This window comes from Oncorhynchus tshawytscha, linkage group LG32 (assembly GCF_018296145.1).
Source record: "Oncorhynchus tshawytscha isolate Ot180627B linkage group LG32, Otsh_v2.0, whole genome shotgun sequence".
Classification (NCBI taxonomy): Eukaryota; Metazoa; Chordata; class Actinopteri; order Salmoniformes; family Salmonidae; genus Oncorhynchus; species Oncorhynchus tshawytscha.
In genome coordinates this window covers 15307260-15327942 of record NC_056460.1, presented here as the reverse complement: position 1 = coordinate 15327942, position 20683 = coordinate 15307260, and the positions used below count along the sequence as shown (strand labels likewise).

Sequence of the window (20683 nt, the reverse complement as noted above, 5' to 3'; positions counted from 1 at the left end):
TGTTGTTCTAAACCTATGCAGTTTTCATTCTCAATACTATTGGACTTAGGATACGTTTTAGGCTACCTAACACATGTATTCTGTAGCCTAAAACCGGTAGTGATGCTGGAATGTATATTATTTTAGAAGGTGAACCTGAAGTGTTACTGCCATTTGTGACCTACTCCTCCCATTACTGAAAGTAATACATGTCCTTCTACATAATTTGAAACTACAATTTTGAACCATGAACTATGAAGCGTCTTGTCTCTAAGTCAATAGGCCTACATCAGATATTGTCATGCAGAGAATCATGCACATTTCTGACATATGGCTAGATTTAGTTTGTAAATATCCCTGTATCATCCTTTGTCATCATGCAGCTTTCCAAAATCAGACCTCTCTCCACACCTCCCATGGAAACGGTTGTGTGACGCTGCCCTCTGTTGACGCAACTCATACTGCACGGCACCAGAGTTTGGGATGGGACAGATGCAGCACAATACAAGGCTAGGTGCATGTGGTTAGATGGATGGATGGATGTAGACAGTGTTGGGTTTATATAGCCTCGTATTACAAATAGCTTTAGCAGAAATTTATATCTTTAAATATGACATGAGATGGATGATAGACAGATTCTAATGCATAGTGGGCAGATTGGTGAATAATCTACTATTGGGTCAATCATACGCTATGGCATTGTTACTGTACATGGATGGTTTGGTAACCTGACGGTGTAGCTCACTGTTACATGGTTTGGTCACCTGACGGTGTAGTTCACTGTTACATGGTTTGGTAACCTGATGGTGCAGCTCACTGTTACATGGTTTGGTAACCTGACGGTGCAGCTCACTGTTACATGGTTTGGTAACCTGACGGTGCAACTCACTGTTACATGGTTTGGTCACCTGACGGTGTAGTTCACTGTTACATGGTTTGGTCACCTGATGGTGCAGCTCACTGTTACATGGTTTGCAGTCACCATGGTTTGTAACGGTGCAGCTCACTGTTACATGGTTTGGTCACCTGACGGTGCAGCTCAGCTCACTGTGCAGCTCACTGTTACATGGTTTGGCAACCTGACGGTGCAGCTCACTGTTACATGGTTTGGTAACCTGACGGGGCACCTCACTGTTACATAGTTTGGTAACCTGACGATGCAGCTCACTGTTACATGGTTTGGCAACCTGACGGTGCAGCTCACTGTTACATGGTTTGGTAACCTGACGGTGCAACTCACTGTTACATGGTTTGGTCACCTGACGGTGCAGCTCTGTTACATGGTTTGGTCACCTGACGGTGCAGCTCACTGTTACATGGTTTGGCAACCTGACGGTGCAGCTCACTGTTACATGGTTTGGTAACCTGACGGGGCACCTCACTGTTACATGGTTTGGTAACCTGACGGTGCAGCTCACTGTTACATGGTTTGGCAACCTGACGGTGCAGCTCACTGTTACATGGTTTGGTCACCTGACGGGGCACCTCACTGTTACATGGTTTGGTAACCTGACGGTGCAGCTCACTGTTACATGGTTTGGCAACCTGACGGTGTAGCTCACTGTTACATGGTTTGGTAACCTGACGGTGTAGCTCAAAGCCCAAATCTTGACACTGACTAAGAGAACAGGAAAGATTATAGGCATGACACTTCCCTCCTCTCTCCCGGACAGGGTCATATCGGACCCCACACATGCACTGAACACAGAGTTCCAGCTGATGCCACCAGGGAGGTGTTATAGGGTGCCTAGATGCAGGCTGAACAGATATAAACAGTACTTTGTCCCCCTGTCATTAAAACTGCTAACAGCAGTGGAGACACAGAGGTAGATTAGGGAGACAGCAATAACAGACTGGAGCCTGGCCCTTAGACCTTCATCATGTGGAACTGCCACCTAGTCACATCCTTGTTTGCAGTGAAACGTGTGAAATTACGAAATCACAATTGTATTTGTGTTCGAAATACATTTAGTGAATGAAAGGAATTGCAACAGTAGTCTCATTGATGGCCCATTGATGATATCAGAATTGTATTCAGCCTAAAAACATCACATTTCAATAATACAATTTGTGTCCCTCCCCCTTACAGCAGAAAAACACCGCCCACTGCCTCCGTAACAATCCACTGTCAGTAGAGAGCTTTTTCAAGAAATTGCGAAAGAATCATATCTCCACGGACTGTGTATGCATAACGTATCTACTTGTTCTTCTGCGAGTGCATTTCAGAGACTTTTTTCGATTTTGTTCCACGTTGATCGTGTATGAAGCGCATGTTCAGATTATCAAACGGTGCAGTTGTTGCTTTATCGAGGAATACAGAGGTGAGTGTATGGAAAATCGGTCACAGAACACTCGTTTTTGTTATATTCTACTATAGACAGTCTGCCACTTTGGCTTTTCCGTGAAGGGGGAGCAGATGTGAATGGTTGTTTTTGTAACCTGCTAGCTAGCTTAGCATAATGCTAATAAATGCGACAAAATAGTTCAATTGTGTCTTAGCTAACGTCCATTTTGTAAATTGCCTAACCTTAGTATTTAATGCTAAACTCCCTAATCAGCTGTTAGCTGACAAGGTAGCTATAACTAGCTACATTACTAGCTAACCCCCTTGGCGACCTGCAAGCAAAGAAAAGGTGATTCGACCGAGACCATTGTTTGTGCTGGCAAGATAAGCGCATAATGACAAGCCCTGCGCGAGCTGAGCCTATAATTAAAAGGTAACTACAGTATATATGCAGGCTAACAATTAGCTAAACCTAGTTATTAAATATGCAATATGTCACTTTTTTTTGGGCGACCCAACCAAATTCACATAGAAATACAGATTATAGATATTTCATTATTATTGAAAGCAAGTCTAAGAAGCGGCAGATCTGTTGTATGTGCGCGTTTTCTATGCTTCCCGTTCTTAAGTTTCGGTTTTGTATACCAGCTTCAAACAGCTGAAAATACAATATTTTTGTTTATGGAAAATATAGTAGATTGTACAATGATTCTCTACACAATGACTGGTTGTTTTGTCACAAACTGAACTCAGGCGAAATATTAGCAAGTGATTTATGCATATTGCACCTTTTAAAGCACATACCTAGCTGCTGAATTTAAAATGTGACCTCACTAACTTATCACTTTTCTTTTGGCCACAAAATTGCTGTTAGTTACCATGCTAGCTAGCGTAGCTCAGCTGATTATTGCTTGCTACTCAAATGGAGTAGTTACTGCTAGTTTACTTGACTTTTTATTTTATTTTTTTTACCTTGTGTTGATTTGCCCATTCTTTTAGCAAACGTAAAAATTAGTTAGCTGCTACATAACGTTAGCTATCTGTTCTTTTTCATCAAAAACATATCTGGCATGGTGCATCATCTGCCAATCCGGCATTGACTGGTCTGACAAGGCAAGTCCAGTGTTCCCTGTAGGACCTTGGAACAAGTCTGAACACTATAATTTTCTATAGAGAATAGAAATATTAACTTTGTCTTTGATTGTATAGCCCATTACAAAATGTTAAATAAAGCTATAACTCTGCATTTCTTCACTGGTTTGTCAAGGAGCATAAGGCTGGAACAGGCATACTTTTATCTATGCCAAAAATGCCAAGGGCTGTCCTTGGCCTCCTTAGAAAACTTACTCCATTGAGTAGTTCACACTGTGATGTCACTTTGCCTGAACCCAGTTTCAGAGCATCTCATCAACAGTCACTTTTCCCTAGCACAGCTGCGAGCGAGGAAACTCATGGTTGCCAGGGATGTCTTTCCCTCACCCTTAGCCAGCAGATCTGACCCCCTTGCTTGCAGCTGCACTAGGGTTGGACAGCATTCCTGTGTATATGAAGACACCGTGGAGCCGGCGCGAGGTATTACTCAGAAAACGTACCTCAATCCAAGGATGAGAAATGTGTTGTACTTCGAACTGTCCCGTTATCCCAACTGTTACACCGAGAAGATTGAACGAGGTGTTTGTTTTTTAGCACTCGTTCAATCTTCTCGGTGTAACAGTTGGGAAAAAGGGACAGTTCGAAGTACAACACATTTCTCATCCTTGGATTGAGGTACATTTCCCGAGCCTTATCTCACACCGGCACTGGGGAACCCTAGTGCTGTTGTAAGCAAGGTCAGATCTGCTGGCTACCTCGCCCTTTAGCCCCTCAAGGTTTTCTGGCTTGTTTGTGTATTGTGTCATTTGCGAGTTGTGTGACAAAGAAAAGCTGAACTCAGCTTTTTCTCCTGCCCCCTTCCCTAGTGTCCTGGGAGATAGAGAAGGCAGTTAATGTAAAACAAAAACTGGTCATTCTCTGGAGACAGCTAAAAACATAAATCTTTCCCCTGAGAATTTTACGCTGCTAAACACTGAATAGATGTGCCTGCTGGCACTGAAGGCTCTTTTCGTTTCTGTTTTTATCATAATAAAAATAAAATAATGTGTTACGCCTACCGTGCAACTCAATTTCCTTTCACGTGTGCTCGATTGAATCTAATCTAACCTGCCCTAGCTCTTTGTCCCTCAGACTGAGTAGCCCAGAAGAAGTGACTCCTTTGATTTCTCCCACCTCGGTGGCTGACCGTTTTTCATTAGTCAGGATGAGGACAGTAATTAGTCTTCCATTCATCCCCTTGTTCCTCTAACTCATTACCGAGTCTTGCATAGAAATGGCCTGCAAAGTGTGAACATTGACAACGCACGCTGTTCAATTTCTTTAGTCGTCAAGAGTGACTCAAACTAGAGATGTGTCCCAAGCGGCACCCTGTACACTATGTATGGAATAGGGTGCCATTTGGCACACCGACTTGGCAAAGTGTAGTTTAGGGATTTGATAAGATTATTGTGGTTCTTTTTGTTCTGCCATTGACATAACAAACAGCTGGTGTGACTGGAGGACTAGGTTCTCCCCGCCCGGCGGCTCACCCCGCCTTAGAACTACATAATTAGTCCAAATGCAGCTGTTTTTCAGGCAGGGGCTTGCAACTGTGGCTCGTTCATACAGGTTTCGCAGAGCGAGTGTAGTGAATTCTTTGAGAGTTCATACTCCTCCTGTTTGAAGATTTCAGAGATATTTGACGCTAAATAGATCATCCTATATAATGTTCAGTTAGGCCTATGCTCAAAGTGCAAGAAGAGGAAACTGGAGAATCATGTCAAGGTGAATTTCTCTTATTTTCTCCCTGTCTAGATTGACTTTCAGAGGATTTTAAAGGTATAAATATGACCACTTCATGGAGCGACAGACTGCAGAACTATGCAGACCTTCCAGCCAACATGGATGGGCTGGCCATGAAGAAGTACCGCAGAGAGGCTTACCATAGGTATGTATGGATGTACACTGTCAGTGACATATTAGTTACCCACAGTTATTGATACTGTCAGGGGTGACCTGTTCCCATAGGTATGTATGTACAGTACCAGTCAAAAGTTTGGACACCTACTCATTCAAGGGATTTTCTTTATTTTGACTATTTTCTACATTGTAGAATAATAGTGAAAACATCAAAACTATGAAATAACACATGGAATCATGTAGTAACCAAAAAAGTGTTAAACACTCTTGGCATTCTCTCAACCAGCATCACCTGGTTTGCTTTTCCAACAGTCTTGAAGGAGTTCCCACATATGCTGAGAACTTGTTTGCTGCTTTTCCTTCACTCTTCACATGTAGAAAATGCACTTAACCCTAATTGCGCCTGTAAGTCACTGTGGATAAGAGCGTCTGCTAAATGACTAACATGTAAATTATGTATAATAAGGTTAAGTTATATTAAGCTACTGTACTGTATGTAGCAGGTATTGTGTGTCACTGTTTTCTTTAGTCATTAGTCTACCACAGAAAATTACAGCAGCAACATATGACAGGACGCTATGATACTACTTGGCTGTAAATGTGTTGACCCAACCCTCTGTTTGTAAATGTCTTTCAACTTGGGGTAAACACATTTCCACTTTTCACATTTCCCAATTCTCAGTTCACACCGTCATAACCACTCAGTATGTCTTGTTAAATGGCTGTGGATTTGAATGTGGTGTAGTTGTAGGTTGTTCTTTGGTCAAATATCTTGTGACAACATGTCAGCCATGTAGCGTATATTACAGAGTCCGTGTGTACTAAGTTTGTTTTACACCCGTTCAGTTCTGAAGTCTCTGTGGTTTTAGTCTAACACTTCCTGTCTGAAGCGTCTTCCTCGGAACCTCATAACCGTTATACCAACATCCTGTTCGACTGAAACACGTGTATTTTCTCAATACTGACATGTCATTTGTGATGTGTGTGTTAGAGGTGGGCGATATGGAGAAGAAAAAAAATCCATATTGCGATAAATTGCCTGAATTTAGGCGAGAACGATAAGTTTACAACATGAATGTACACCACAGGTTTTTAAAATGATCCTTTAAACTACTAGTACCTGTTTGATGGTTGTAGCCATCAATTGTCATTAACAAACATCCATATTATATTAACAAACTTATTTCATTTCAAACATTTCACATTCCACTACTATAGGCTACTTATCGTAATGAAAGATATCAGCAAAATGTCTGTCGATCATTTTCGGTTCATCATCCCAGCTCTAGTGTGTGTGTGACTGTGTGTGTGTGATCCTACACTAGCTGTGTGCAGCGGTCAAATAACCTCTCTCTATGTCCTAACTCAATAAACTAGTCCTCTAATTCGTTAAATATAGGCTAAAGTGGTGCCCGGTTGTAAAATAGGTTACAATGGTTTGACAGTCACTTACTTTTATAACTGAAAATGGGGACCCTAAAATAGATGAGCCCTAAATGCATTTTATCTCATGACAGGAAAGAAGCCGTTGGCCGTGCATGCTGGTTAGCTGGCCTTAACGGTAGACAATGGCAGTGGGCAGGAATGCCGGCTCCACGTGAGTGAGATAAACAGCCGCTTGTGTAACGTTTAACTTCATCAAAGAGACGGTGTGTGTGCGCGTGCGGGTTAATTGCATTTATTTCATATGGTTACATAACCTATGGACATTACAGCGCCACTAAAGCTGTCACTTTTCTGTCACTGTCACTGTTGGGTCTATCTGCGTTCACTGGCACTCTGGCATCTGTAAGGAAGTCTGTAAGCGAAGCCCCTCACCACAACAGCATTGAACTGTTACTACCTGGTGGTTTTGAGAGGGGTTGATACATTTATGTACATCTAACAACACGTTTTTGTTGAAATGTCGGGCTTAGTTAAACAAGATTTGCAGATAAAAAAAAAACATCAGCAACCTTTACAGAAAGATTATATTTGCGGAGAGGTTGATGAAACCATACAATGAAACAATCCACTCTAACACCCTTTGCTAGTCTCACAGAGAAGAGTCTGTTAGACTTAGATAAACTCTTTCACGGTAGGTTCAATGTACTGTTTCCATAAGATAAGGCTACTGTTGGTACACAAATCTGCCTGATTGTCACACGCTGTGGTCTGCCTAAGCTAGGGATTCACTGTTAGACTACATAGAAATAGAATCACTGTGCTCTTGAGGGGATTTACCCGTTCTAGTAAATCTATTTCTACGCTGCCTGCACCTAAAAGTGAATCTCTCAGTCAGACCAAAGTGGTGACAATCAGGTAATGGTAGGCTAGTATGGGAGGTCGGCCCACACATTCAGTCTATTTGAGGCCCAGTCATCAGGTCAAAGTGGGCTGTCCCCCACCGTCACTCTTTGTCAATAGTAGGGAGAAGAGTACTCGCACACTTGGGCAACATTTATGACTCTCACTCACATTCACCTCAGTGCTAATAGCCCCAGAACACCTTGGTCTATTTGCAGAAGGAGGGCCTGAACTGTACACCTAGAGTTTGACCATTTAACCTGTTCATAGAGGGACTGTATAACAAAGAGAACTCTACCCATTACTTCAAGACTCCGCTTTGTACTCAATGCTGAGAATACAGTAGGTCCTTCTTAGGCCTACTCACATTCCAGACGATTGTTATCAGTTAGCCTAGAGAGACCTCGGTAGTAAGCTACAGCTTAGTGTCAGTAGTAGGTCTACCTCACATCCAGTGCACTGACATTGTAATCGTATCATCCATATTAGGTAATTGGCTATTTCTGATGAAATTCTTCTGAGTTAAAGCAGTGAATGGTGTTACGTTCTCCTTATTCCTGATAGAAAGCATAGCCTATTCACAAACCGTCTCAGAGTTAGGAGCGCAGATCTAGGATCAGGTCCATACAATCACATTCATTATCACCTAAAAGGCTAAACTGATCCTAGTACACTATGACTCTTTGCGAATACAGGCTTGTGCCTTAGTACTGTACAGTAGCCTAGCTCCAGTGGCTTAGGGCCTGGGAGGCACTGAGTTTGTTGCTGTTTCCACCTGATGGATTGTTCTGGATGTCTTTGAGGGCTAGAGCAAACAACTCCCTCCAACCAACAACACTAGTGACAAACGGGCACCACAAACAACAACGACAATAACAGAGAATGATGCAGAATGGCAACAATAATTTTTGCAACACGTCAGAAATTGAATGGCAAGGAAGCAAAGAGAGTGGGCTCTTTTTGTTTCTGGGCTGAAGTTGGAATAGCATTATGTAAGCGGGCTAGGCCAGAGCGCAGGCTAGTACACTTTTAGTCACGACACAGAATGCATCGTATGTCTGCCGCCGGGCTTAACTCGCAGTGGAAGCTGGTTCAGTATGGAGCTGCAGCAAGGTAATGGCAAAATATTGGATCATTTCTGAATGTATTATGGTCTATTTCCGAGGTCCGTGACGATAGCAGTATCATAATAGCTGTGTTCAAATACCCATATTAACATACTGTATACTATGTACTTAATGAGTGTATATACTACATACTATTAGTTATATATAGTATACTGTAAAAGAACTGTATCCTTTCAGTTGAGTGTACTAGTGCTTTGCCTGTCTACCGGAAGTTGATGCTGTTGCGATGCAATCTCTTGCTAGCTTGTTAGCATAACAAATGACTAGCTAGACCTTTTACGATTTCGGGTGTGTTCATAATTTCAATCTGGAGCGTTTCGCTCTTGGAGCATTCAGAGCGCACACACTGGACTCTCTGGTCGAGGAGTAGGTTTGATCTGAGCGTTCTGTCCTCACAACGGCAGTCAAGCACCCAAGCTAACTGGCTAACGTTAGCTAGCTTGTTAGTTAGCTTGTTAGTTACTTCCAGACACAAATGAAGTGTCATTTTACTCTAGGGTGACCAGATGTCCCCGTTCACCGGGGACAGTCCCCATTTTTGGTTGTCTGTCCTCGGCTAGAGCTGTCCCCGGAAATGTCCCCGTTATTTAACTGTGCGTTAAAAACAGACTGCAAAGTGAAATATTTTACTTGGCAAGAAAGACTGGTCAGCAGAGCCTACCGGTTAATGTCTCAATCGCGTTGTGCTTGTTTAGGCCAACAGGGGGGGCTGCTCGCTATAGCAGCTTCATTCACTCCTCTTCTTCTACTTAACTACTTGCTCGCGATAGTTTTAGAGAAAACTGCTGTGGAAAACTCGGCCAGAAGCTAGCAAGTATCAAGTGAATCCACAACATCCCCACAAACGTCTTTTCAAGCCAGGTAAGTTACACTCGTTTGAGATACTAGCTAGTGATTTATGTCACAATTTATTATATAGATAGATGATCTGCTCTACAATGTTTTATATAGGTTATGCTAGTTTACGTTAGCTATGTAGACTAAGTTAGCTAGCTATTGTTATGGTAGCTAGGTTAAAAAACGTTCACGTGTAAACATGCAGTGGATGGGCTATTTTGAAAATATGATTGTATTAAATGAATGCACAATTTTATTCAGAGAATATTTTTGTAGATTACAATTTTAGTGGTTTGGCATTATAATAAGTAGTGTGAAAATGTATTTAGAAATGTTCATGGATAGCATTAGCAGTGGGGGGGAAGGAGAGGAGGAAGACTGGATAGGAAGAAGAGTGAAGGAGATAGAGGTGGAAAGGTAAAGATATGATTACAGAGCCTGCGAACTTATTATTCCAAACAATGTTTTTCAGATCAAATACAAACATGAGGCAAGCAATGGGAATCTGTTAAAATACTTTGGTTATCTAATAGAATGCTATTTATTAATACAGATTGGAGAGGAAGGAGAAGGAAAAATGAAGGGAGTAAAAAGAGTGAAGCAAGGAGAGTGTAGAAGAGTGAGGTGGAAAGGAAGATGAGTGAAGAAAAGAGGGAGGAGAAAGATTGGAGGAGAATGAAAAAGTTAAGAGTAAGAGTGGCATAAGGAGAGTGAAGAAGAGGAGATACAATGACTCTTTCCAAGAAACGGAAATGCACTTTTATGATAAACATGATGAGAGAATTTCCATTTACTACGCTCAGGTCAAGACGACAGAATGGTTCACTGCATCCTCTCTTTCAATTGGCAGCTGGGGAAGAACGGCAGTGGTAGAACATCAGCAGACAAAAAAGCATAAAGCCTCTCTGATTGGCCGTGTTGGTTTGCCCTCTGTCACCACATTCTTCATGAAGGTAGAGCCTTCCCAAGAAGAATAGGATTTAGCTGTGCAGGAGGGTGTCTTTGCATACCACACTATGCAACACAATCATAGTTACAGATCTATGGACTGCACAGCACAACTCACACGGAAGCTTTATGAGCCAAAGTTTACATATGCTAGGACAAAATGTGACGCCATAGTGAGTAGCGTGTTAGCACCATGGGCAACTACTTTGGTAACACAGGACCTTGACCAGGTTGAATTTGTGTCGCTGTCCATTGATGCCTCCAATCATAGACATGTAAAGCTGCTGCCAATAGTAGTCAGATATTGTAAGATATATGGTGGCAACACATCTGTGGAAACAAAACTTCTTGATTTTGTTGAATTGAATAGAGAAACAGCAGAGGAAATTGCAACTGAGGTCCTGGTGATCATCCAAAAATGTAACCTGGAAAACATTCTCTGACGACTGAATAGTCTGGGGAGGGTCAATGTCCATACCAAAGTAAACAATGCTCTGCAGCGGGAGGTGATTGGCTTAGGTTTTCCTGCCCAAATCATTCACGGCCAGAACAGCTTTGGATATGATGTTGAGTTCCTGCTCACAAAGATATTTGAATATGTTCATATTTTTACAGTCAGAGTAGAAAGACTGAAGGGCTTTTGTGAGTTTGTTGGCCAGGAGTACCATAACATTTTAGGACACTGCTATGTTCGCTGGATGTCCCTGCTCCCTGCTCTAGAAAGAGTGCTGAAAATGTATGTGCCATTGAAATCCTTTTTTCTTTATTTCTGAAGACAAATGCCCTGTTGTCCTGCGAACAATGTTCGAAGATCCACTGACTGAACTTTGGCTGGACTTTGTCCATGGAAACTTGACCGTATTCAGTGACACGATCAAGATGCTTGGAGGCCAGGACCACTGTGCTGTGGAGTCAGCTGCAATTCTGAGAAACGTTGAGGCAAAATTGACTAAGTTGTTGGACTTCTGAGAGAGCTAGAGGAAAATGGAGCCATGTTTAAAGATCTTTCTCAAAACATCCCAATCATTCTTCACTATGGCTGTGAACTACTTGCAGGCATTGGGGAAAGCACACAGATAATCTAAAATATTTACATTGTCTCCTTTTAAAAAGGCAACCTCAGCGTGAAGAGATCCAGAAGGCAGCAGGCACACTGCAGGAAAAAATGCCCCAATGTGACCATCAATGAAGATACATTGTGTGACGAGGTTACTGGCCTGCAAGAGTTCCTAAAGGGGGGATCGCTTGAAGAATGGAACACCGCTCAGTCAGAGATGGAGCACGGTGGTTACCCACTTCAAAGAGAACGACATCCCACACACTAACCTAGCTAGATTAGCATCTGTTGTCATGTGCTTACCTGGAGGTAATGCACCAGTCGAGAGAGTTCTCCCAAATGAATGATCTATGGACAGCAGCAAGAAATAGATTCACTGTTCCTACCATCAAGGCCACGTTTATTGTGAAGACCAACTTTAACCTCCCCTGCCAGGAGTTCATGGAGAAGCTGGCCAAACACACAGCAATCCTGAATAAGATACATTCTTCTGAGAAATATACAGATTAGGTTGGTATAAGTATATTATGTAGTTATCAATCTCATCAGCATCTTATTTCTTTTATGATAAGTATTTCACACATACTATTGTCTGTTTTTTTTCTTCATTTTTGCTCATGTTCTTTTCTGCTCTTATTCTAGCAGGACCACAGAACAGCTGTTCAGATCGGACAGTTCTGTCTTGTCTGTAGTGTTTCTGTAATATAGTTGTTTTCTCTATCACATTGTGCCTGTTAGACTAAATACACGAAACCGGAATTGTCCCCCTTTTTTATTTAATAGATAATAACATTGGATATTTTAATTATTTATTAACCGCCGAACTGGAAATGTCCCCGGTTTTCATTTCAGAAATCTGGTCACCTTATTTTACTCGCCCTAGCAGAGCTGGTTATCCAGAGTGTTGGTGACTGTAACTGTGCTGCTGGCAACACTTTTTTTTTTTAGCCAACGTTTGACACTGGCCATATTCAATGGGTGTTGAGCGTTCATAAATTCATCAGTTATTCTGCGCTCTTGCACACTCAGACTAGAGTGCTCTGAAATTGGAGGAGATGGCCAGTGTGAATTTACAATGCGCCCTCTGACGAGACGCGAGTGCTCTGAAATCGGAGTAGATAGACAGAATTAGCAATGCCCGTTGAGAATGCACAATGACTAAACCACATAGCTAAGAATGAAGTGAATAATCATGTCAATAAACATTGAGTAGTTAGTTATATAGCATATAGTTAATATACTGCCTGGCAAATTCGATATGTTAGTAGCCAACTAACTTTAGGACGCTAGCTAGCTTACATACTGCTGTGATGATATGCTATGCGGTTCGTAAGGTTAGTTAACTGTCAGCCAACATAACGTGAAATGTAACTTATTTTAAAAGTCATTACTTTATTACATTGCTCAACATTTTCCTAACATTTGTCTTAATTAGTTAAATCAATGAATTTGTATCCTTTCTCGTTGTACTTTAGCTGCATATTTTCCACAATTTTTTTTCAAATCTGAAAACGTTGTGAAGCCACGCCCAATTTGTATTATGGGCCCTAAAAGCTCGGAAATAGTGTCCACTGCTTGTATACTTCGTATTTTGGCGATTTTTAGTATGACTTCCGGAACTTTTGGCATACTAACTATATCCATACTATTACCATACTACATACTCAAATTAAGTCACAAATAGAACATTAGTGTGGTTAGTATGAATATTCGATCATAGTGAATATGTTTTCCATGGTAAAAATGAAAACACAAAGACAATTCTTTGCTCCTTTTAAAAACCTTCTGTATTTAAAATATTGTGTTCTATAGCTTGGAAAATATATTAATGTGACAACATGTCTGTTACCAACAATAGGACTTTTTTTGTTGTAAAGAAGTTAAATCTGTTTATTTATTTATTTTGCCATAATACTAATGAGTATTGCGATACTGGTATCGTTCCAGACCTACTATTTCCCTGAGTAGGAAAAGGGTAGGAAAAGGGTAGTGTTAGGGTGTTGTGGAAATGAGGATTGTGTCATAGATGTTGATTTGACTGTTTCGGAGCAAAGAAAAACCGGTTTGTGGAATGCCTGTCAACATGTTTTCAATCTCATTAACAGATATGTAGTTGTTGAACTGGATTTACTAGTTAAATAAAACAAATGGCTAGATTAATTATGTTGATTTGTGTGTGAAAACATCTGGAGACCTTTTTTTGAATACCAACATATTGATAAAGAAATTGCGAAATTCTATGTGTAGCCTAATCTTTTTTTATATAAGTTGTTTTGTGGTAGCTGCCTGGCCTGCCACTGGAGCTGCCTGGCATGGCCTGCCACTGGAGATGGCTGGATCAGAAAGTGTCAGGCAGGATATGTCAACAATGCCGACCACTCCGGCCATGCAGACCCCCCTACCGTGCCTTCAGATTTAACACCGGGAACAGTTGAGCTAGTTGAGGTGCCACCGTAAACATGCTGTCTATGCAGAATGGGAGTCATGTTCATTAGGTACCAAACAGACTGAAACGGGGATGGAACGTGTCTAATAAACGCTCTTTTTTGTTGTCCATTGCTAAATGTTTTGCTTTAGTGTGCACTTGTGAACCTACCCTGTAGGAAGCAATGCACTGTCTAAAGGCTAATTTTAAAAGATTAAAAAGCTCAGACAGCGAGTCTACCTGTCAAATACTCAAATTCCTATGTTTTAAAGACATGCGGGAACGTGCCTTGTAAGGCTAGAGAAAATAGGAGCTTCCTGACTTCATTGTCTGTGCCAGATTGTTTCTATCTGTTTAGAGGCCATGCATATCAATTGTAGATGTTTGTTAGGCTATATTTCAAAACGAGAACCACGTTAGCCATCACTGGATGGCTAACGTATGATTTAATCCCCAAAATACCTCTGCTCATTTTTCTTCTGTGAGAGGCAATTTATCCTAATGTTCTCCTTGCACACAGAGGTAGAACTCTCTTGTACAGTGGGGGAAAAAGTATTTAGTCAAGCCACCAATTGTGCAAGTTCTCCCACTTAAAAAGATGAGAGGCCTGTAATTTTCATCATAGGTACACTTCAACTATGAAAGACAAAATGAGAAAAAAAAAATCCAGAAAATCCCACTGTAGGATTCTTAATGAATTTATTTGCAAATTATGTTGGAAAATAAGTATTTGGTCAATAACAAAAGTTTATCTCAATATTTTGTTATATACCCTTTGTTGGCAATGACAGAGGTCAAATGTTTTCTGTAAGTCTTCACAAGGTTTTCACACACTTGCTGGTATTTTGGCCCATTCCTCCATGCAGATCTCCTCTAGAGCAGTGATGTTTTGGGGCTGTTGCTGGGCAACACGGACTTTCAACTCCCTCCAAAGATTTTCTATGGGGTTGAGATCTGGAGACTGGCTAGGCCACTCCAGAACCTTAAAATGCTTTTTACGAAGCCACTCCTTCATTGCCCGGGTGGTGTGTTTGGGATCATTGTCATGCTGAAAGACCCAGCCATGTTTCATCTTCAATGCCCTTGCTGATGGAAGGAGGTTTTCACTCAAAATCTCACGATACATGGTCCCATTCATTCTTTCCTTTACACGGATCAGTCGTCCTGGTCCCTTTGCAGAAAAACAGCCCCAAAGCATGATGTTTCCACCCCCATGCTTCACAGTAGGTATGGTGTTCTTTGTCCTCCAAACACGACGAGTAGAGTTTACCAAAAAGTTATATTTTGGTTTCATCTGACCATATGACATTCTCCCAATCTTCTTCTGGATCATCCAAATGCTCTCTAGCAAACTTCACTGAACACTGCAGGATTTGAGTCCCTGGCGGTGTAGTGTGTTACTGATGGTAGGCTTTGTTACTTTGGTCCCAGCTCTCTGCAGGTCATTCACTAAGCCCCCCTGTGTAGTTCTGGGATTTTTGCTCACCGTTCTTGTGATCATTTTGACCCCACGGGGTGAGATCTTGCGTGGAGCCCCAGATCGAGGGAGATTATCAGTGGTCTTGTATGTCTTCCATTTCCTAATAATTGCTCCCACAGTTGATTTCTTCAAATCAAGCTGCTTACCTATTGCAGATTCAGTCTTCCCAGCCTGGTACAGGTCTACAATTTTGTTTCTGGTGTCCTTTGACAGCCCTTTGGTCTTGGCCATAGTGGAGTTTGGAGTGTGACTGTTTGAGGTTGGAGACAGGTGTCTTTTATACTGATAACAAGTTCAAACAGTTGCCATTAATACAGGTAACGAGTGGAGGACAGAGGAGCCTCTTAAAGAAGAAGTTACAGGTCTGTGAGAGCCAGAAATCTTGTTTGTAGGTGACAAAATACTTATTTTCCACCATAATTTGCAAAAAAATTCATTAAAAATCCTACAATGTGATTTTTGTGATTTTTTTATTTTTTTCTTCTCATTTTGTCTGTTATAGTTGAAGTGTACCTATGATGACAATTACAGGCCTCATCTTTTTAAGTGGGAGAACTTGCACAATTGGTGGCTGACTAAATACTTTTTTGCCCCACTGTATGTCTCTCAATCACTCTTCTGATTCTATCCTTCTGTTTCCTCCTTTTTAGAGTTTTTGTAAACAGAAGTTTGGCCATGGAGAAGATTAAATGTTTTGGCTTCGATATGGATTACACTCTAGCCGGTAAGTGCACTACAGTCGCTGCCCTGGCCGTCAACACTTCTTTACAGTGTGTGTGTGTGTGTGTGTGGGCGCCCTCAGCCCACCTTCACTACTTTACAATGTAGGCTCAACTCTAGTTTGGTTGGCATAGCAACTAGTTGTCGGCCATATTGATTTCTCTTTCAGTGTTTGTTGACAAAGTACACCGGGTCAGAACAGGGGCTCACGTGTCATTCGATAAGCCCAGACCAGACTCACTGGGGACTAGGGGTAGTGGGTAGAAGGGCAGGGGAGGTGTAGGTTTCTTGGGGTACAGCGATGATGGAAAAAGGTGATGAGTTCTTCAGAAGGATACTTTAACGGAGGAAAATGCGTTAACTGAATCTGTAATCTGATTTAGATGTATTGTTTTTCGTCTCTTCTGTCATTGGAATATGCAAACAACAAAACTCTTTGACCTCAAGTGAATGGCTAAGACTATCCTCACTTTCTAAATATTAACACAAGTACAGTTTCTCTGTATTTCAGTAAGTAATAGTAAAAAATATTTTTTTAAAGTAGCACTAATTCTCTAATAGTTTTCTAAGTGACAATAGGTTGTCTGTAACCTGACTGTCAACCACATGAATGCTAAAGTCAGTTAGGGGACATCATTTGACACAATGTCTAAATGATGGCGTTGACATGTGTCTGTGCCCGATTGTAACCGCAAGGCGCACCAGAACCCTAGATGAGGTTCTCCCCAGTGACCGGCAGGAGGCTGAGGTGTTGCTGTGTCGTGCTCTGACCAGGAAGGCCACAGCCCGTTCCTGCGGTCGCAACTCGAGCGTTGAGTGAAGCCATACGATAGCCCTGGCATCTTGTAAACATCATCACTTGTTTATGGGCCGTCCCATATAAAGAGGCCACATGTCAACAGTTGAGCGTCTGTAAAATCTGCCCTCAGATGATGGAAATGGGATATGGGCTGTGTGTTTGCGGGTACAAGCGATCCCCTTTCCCTAGGGATGACCCCCTCCTCAAAGTCTCACACACACACACTGTATTTATAGATGAATTACCAACCCTCCATTTAGCTGAGTCACTGAAGCACGTTTAGCTAGCTAGATAGCGTCTTGACCAATGGTGATAGGACTTGACGCCTGAGGAGTCAGACCCCTCACTGGGACGACTTCTCACGGCAGCAGGTAGGCTATACATTGGTTTCTGTTTCTAGTGAGGATTTAAAAAGGGGGCTGTTAGGAGTTGTCCACAATTTGTTTTCATACAACATGGTTACATGTACAACAAATCCTCTGACTGTAAATAGACCATAACCAGACGGTGGTCCTATACGTTCGTATTAGGACCGTGATCTCTGGTCAGTGTTGTACCATGTTCCTCTATGATATAGGCCTTCTGTCAATAGCTTTGTGTCACACAGAGGAGATCAAATGTCCTCCCGTCTATCCATGTCACTACGATACAGTATTTCCACATCAAGATTACGATGCCTGATAAAAGCAAAGGGCATTACATGAACCATGCCCTTCGATGATAGGTCATCCGTTATTACCTGTGGTTTATATCAAAGGTCGTGAAATCATCCACTGATGACAGCTCTATGTGGCCTAACACTCCCTGCCCACTCGCCTCTGGCACATTACCGTGGCAACTAGATGCCCCCGGCGACGCTGGCTGACACATCTGTCCTCGACGACTCGCTGTTCTGAAAACACAACATAGAGAGGCTTCACTGTACTGTAGTTCAAATGACACACACACACACACACACACACTGTACACACACACACTGTTCTGAAAACAACCTAGTGAGAGACTCCACTGTTCTGAGAAGCTCAAATGATACTGGAGCCACACTGTCGACCTGTTAGTTCTATGGGGCACGGGGTTATCTTTCACTGTTCTATTGTAGCCTGGTGATTAGCCTGAAAGCCATTCGTTTTGGAATAAGCTAGACTATGCTATGCTAACTCTTAGCCTTTGGCAGAGCGGAGCCCAAGCTACTAACAGTGCTCATGTTAATTTATGTTATTTTGACAAGGTGTTGCTGTCTAATAAAGATATTGCTGTCTGAGTGACAGCGATGTCTGGACCCACCTCCGATACGGCTATATAATTACTTAGGCCTATAATTAGCAACCAGGAAGTTGTACAGAAGACACGTCATATGTCATAAGCTATGGCTACGATCCATACGGCACACTATTCCCGACACAGTACACTTTTTTTGACCTGGTGCCGTAGGGCTCTGGTCAAGATTAGTGCACTTTATTGGGAATAGGGTGCCATTTGGGATGAAGGCTGTTTATGTATCTGTATATAGCACAGTCTAGTCCAATAGATTTACAGGTCTACAACCATGTTTTGGTTAGAGTTAAGTTGTTTACCCTTAGGTGAGGGGTATAGCTTACATAAATGCTACCCTACTCTCTCTCACTCACTCACTCACTCACTCACTCACTCACTCACTCACTCACTCACTCACTCACTCACACACACACACACACAATTTGTTTACTCATTGGTGAGGGGTATACCTTACATTTGGGATGAAAGTGACACTGGAAAGTAGTAAATTATAGCTTGGTAACATAAACACACACTAAGCTTGGGGATCCATTAAATCCTCCTCTCCTGATGCAGTCGTTGACTGATAATTATACCCCTTAAGGTGTGTGTGAGTGTGACCAGGCTAGAATTTACAGCCCTCCAGGATCACTTTCGTCCCAAATGTAAGGTATACCCCTCACCTATGAGTAAACAAATCAACTATTTCAACTTAAACATGGTCCCAGACCAGTAAATCTAATGGACTAGACCAGGGATGGGCCACCGGCGGGCCACGGAACAATTTCACCCCCCAAGAGTTAGAATAATAGAACACACAAGGTGCAGTTTTGAAATGTCAGGGATTTTTTTTTATAGATTGGTAAATTAGTCTAGCGTTCACCTATTTAAACTTGTAGTAACGATGACCAAATTAGCGACCGGGTTGGGGCCAGTTATCATATTAAAAACTGCAAACTTTTCTGTTCGCCCCATGGAAAAATGTGTAGAATTGCAGGAATTTAAAAAATGTATTTAAAAAAAAGCAGACTTAAAAAAAAAATTGCTGTCACGAGGGGGGGGCCGCTGAAATGTTTTGCTCGCAAGTTGGGGGTGTGGATGTAGGTACGCAGACCCACTGCAGCCCCTCATGAGTTCCGTAATTATTATTATAATATATATATTTTTTTGTGACCTCCACTTCCATCAACGTTTCCTATCCCTGGACTAGACTGTGCTATATATACAGACATAAATAGGCTGTGCGTGTGTTTCCACGCCTGTGTGTTTAAGCTAAAGCTGTCTGAAGGTCACAGCAGTGGACAGTGCAGAGAGAGAGAGAATTCTGCTCATCACCGGGCCAACCAAAGAGAGAGCTGATCGGGAAGGTGGCAGAGGGGAAAATACTCTTAAAATAGGTTTCTTTGTAACAGCCACAGAGCTTAGGGAAATGGAGGCAGGGATGAGGAGAGGAAAGGTGGGGGTATTTGTATGGAGGAGTCTGGCCCGGGACTGTGCGACTCTTTGAGGCTGCAGCACTGGGCATGATGCCCACCACTCCTCTGCTTCGCTAGCTAGCCAGGGATACTGGAACACCACAGGGGATTTGAACTCACCAGAGAGGGAGAGAGAAAACACACAATTGGGCAAATGTGCGCGCACACACATTACTCCAAGATGGGTATTCACACTCCTTTGTCTGTATCTCTCTCTCTGTCTGTCTCTCTGTCCTGTCTGTCCGTCTGTGTGTGGACGCGGGCTAACTCAGTAAGACACATTTGCCCAGGCCTATTCCTTCCACGTTTGGGGTCTCAGCGCTAGCTAGCCTATCCCCACATTGTCCTTCCTGCTCCCTCTAAGCATCAGCCAAGTCCTCCCCTCCTGCAGCCTGACTGGACCTAATGTGGAAAAGCACCCTTTATATGAATACCATCTGACAGAGCCTTCTTCCAATGTCAGTTAGCATTCTCATCGGCTGATAGGCCCCCCTGGCCCAGGCCTGGACATTGTATCCCTCTCTACTTTCCCCTTCACCCATGGCTTGGCTCGCCAGGCCTGGGGGTGTGTTCATTAGGCACCAAACAGACAAACAGGTGGGGACTAAATGGACCTGCCCAATAAGAAAGGCTTATTATCCTTTTCCGTTGCAAAACCGTGTTAACTGTTTTCTGTCACGTGCCCTAATGAACAGGGCCCTAGAGATGCCTGGTTGTTTGGTGTCTGAATGTCATCGTCTCCACGGGCCTCGTTAGTATCAGAGTCCAGAGTTGAGCGATGGATCCTGTTTCTCCACGGATTAGATCCTATGGTATTCAGGCTCCTGTGCTCGGTGTGTGTGTGCCCGAGCATGTGCGCGTGTGCACTTTCGGGGGAGTGGGGCTAGGCTATGTTATTACCAACAGTATCCCACATACCCTGACGGTTAGAGTTATTTTAAAAATACTTGTCTCACGTTGCATCACCATCATGTCACGTTGCGGTAGCTGACATGCTGTTATCTAGCGAGGTGAATGGGTC

At 42.5% G+C, this 20683-nt stretch overlaps 1 protein-coding gene across 6 annotated transcripts in view; it reads left to right on the top strand.

Moving 5' to 3' along the window:
* Window positions 1–2084: 2084 nt before the first annotated feature.
* LOC112230101 (cytosolic purine 5'-nucleotidase-like) overlaps window positions 2085–20683 on the top strand; it is a 32947-nt gene continuing 14348 nt past the window's right edge. Inside the window, exons 1-3 of one of the 6 annotated variants that reach the window (XM_042310605.1) lie at window positions 2085–2300; window positions 5150–5282; window positions 16065–16138. In XM_042310605.1, coding sequence (XP_042166539.1) covers window positions 5182–5282; window positions 16065–16138 — 175 coding nt within the window. In that variant the 5' untranslated portion in view covers window positions 2085–2300; window positions 5150–5181. Of the gene's footprint in view, window positions 2301–2561; window positions 2697–5149; window positions 5283–6807; window positions 6852–9507; window positions 9529–11020; window positions 12020–16064; window positions 16139–20683 lie in introns of those variants that run through there. The other 5 variants (XM_042310606.1, XM_042310607.1, XM_042310609.1 and 2 more) reach the window with 5 other exon arrangements.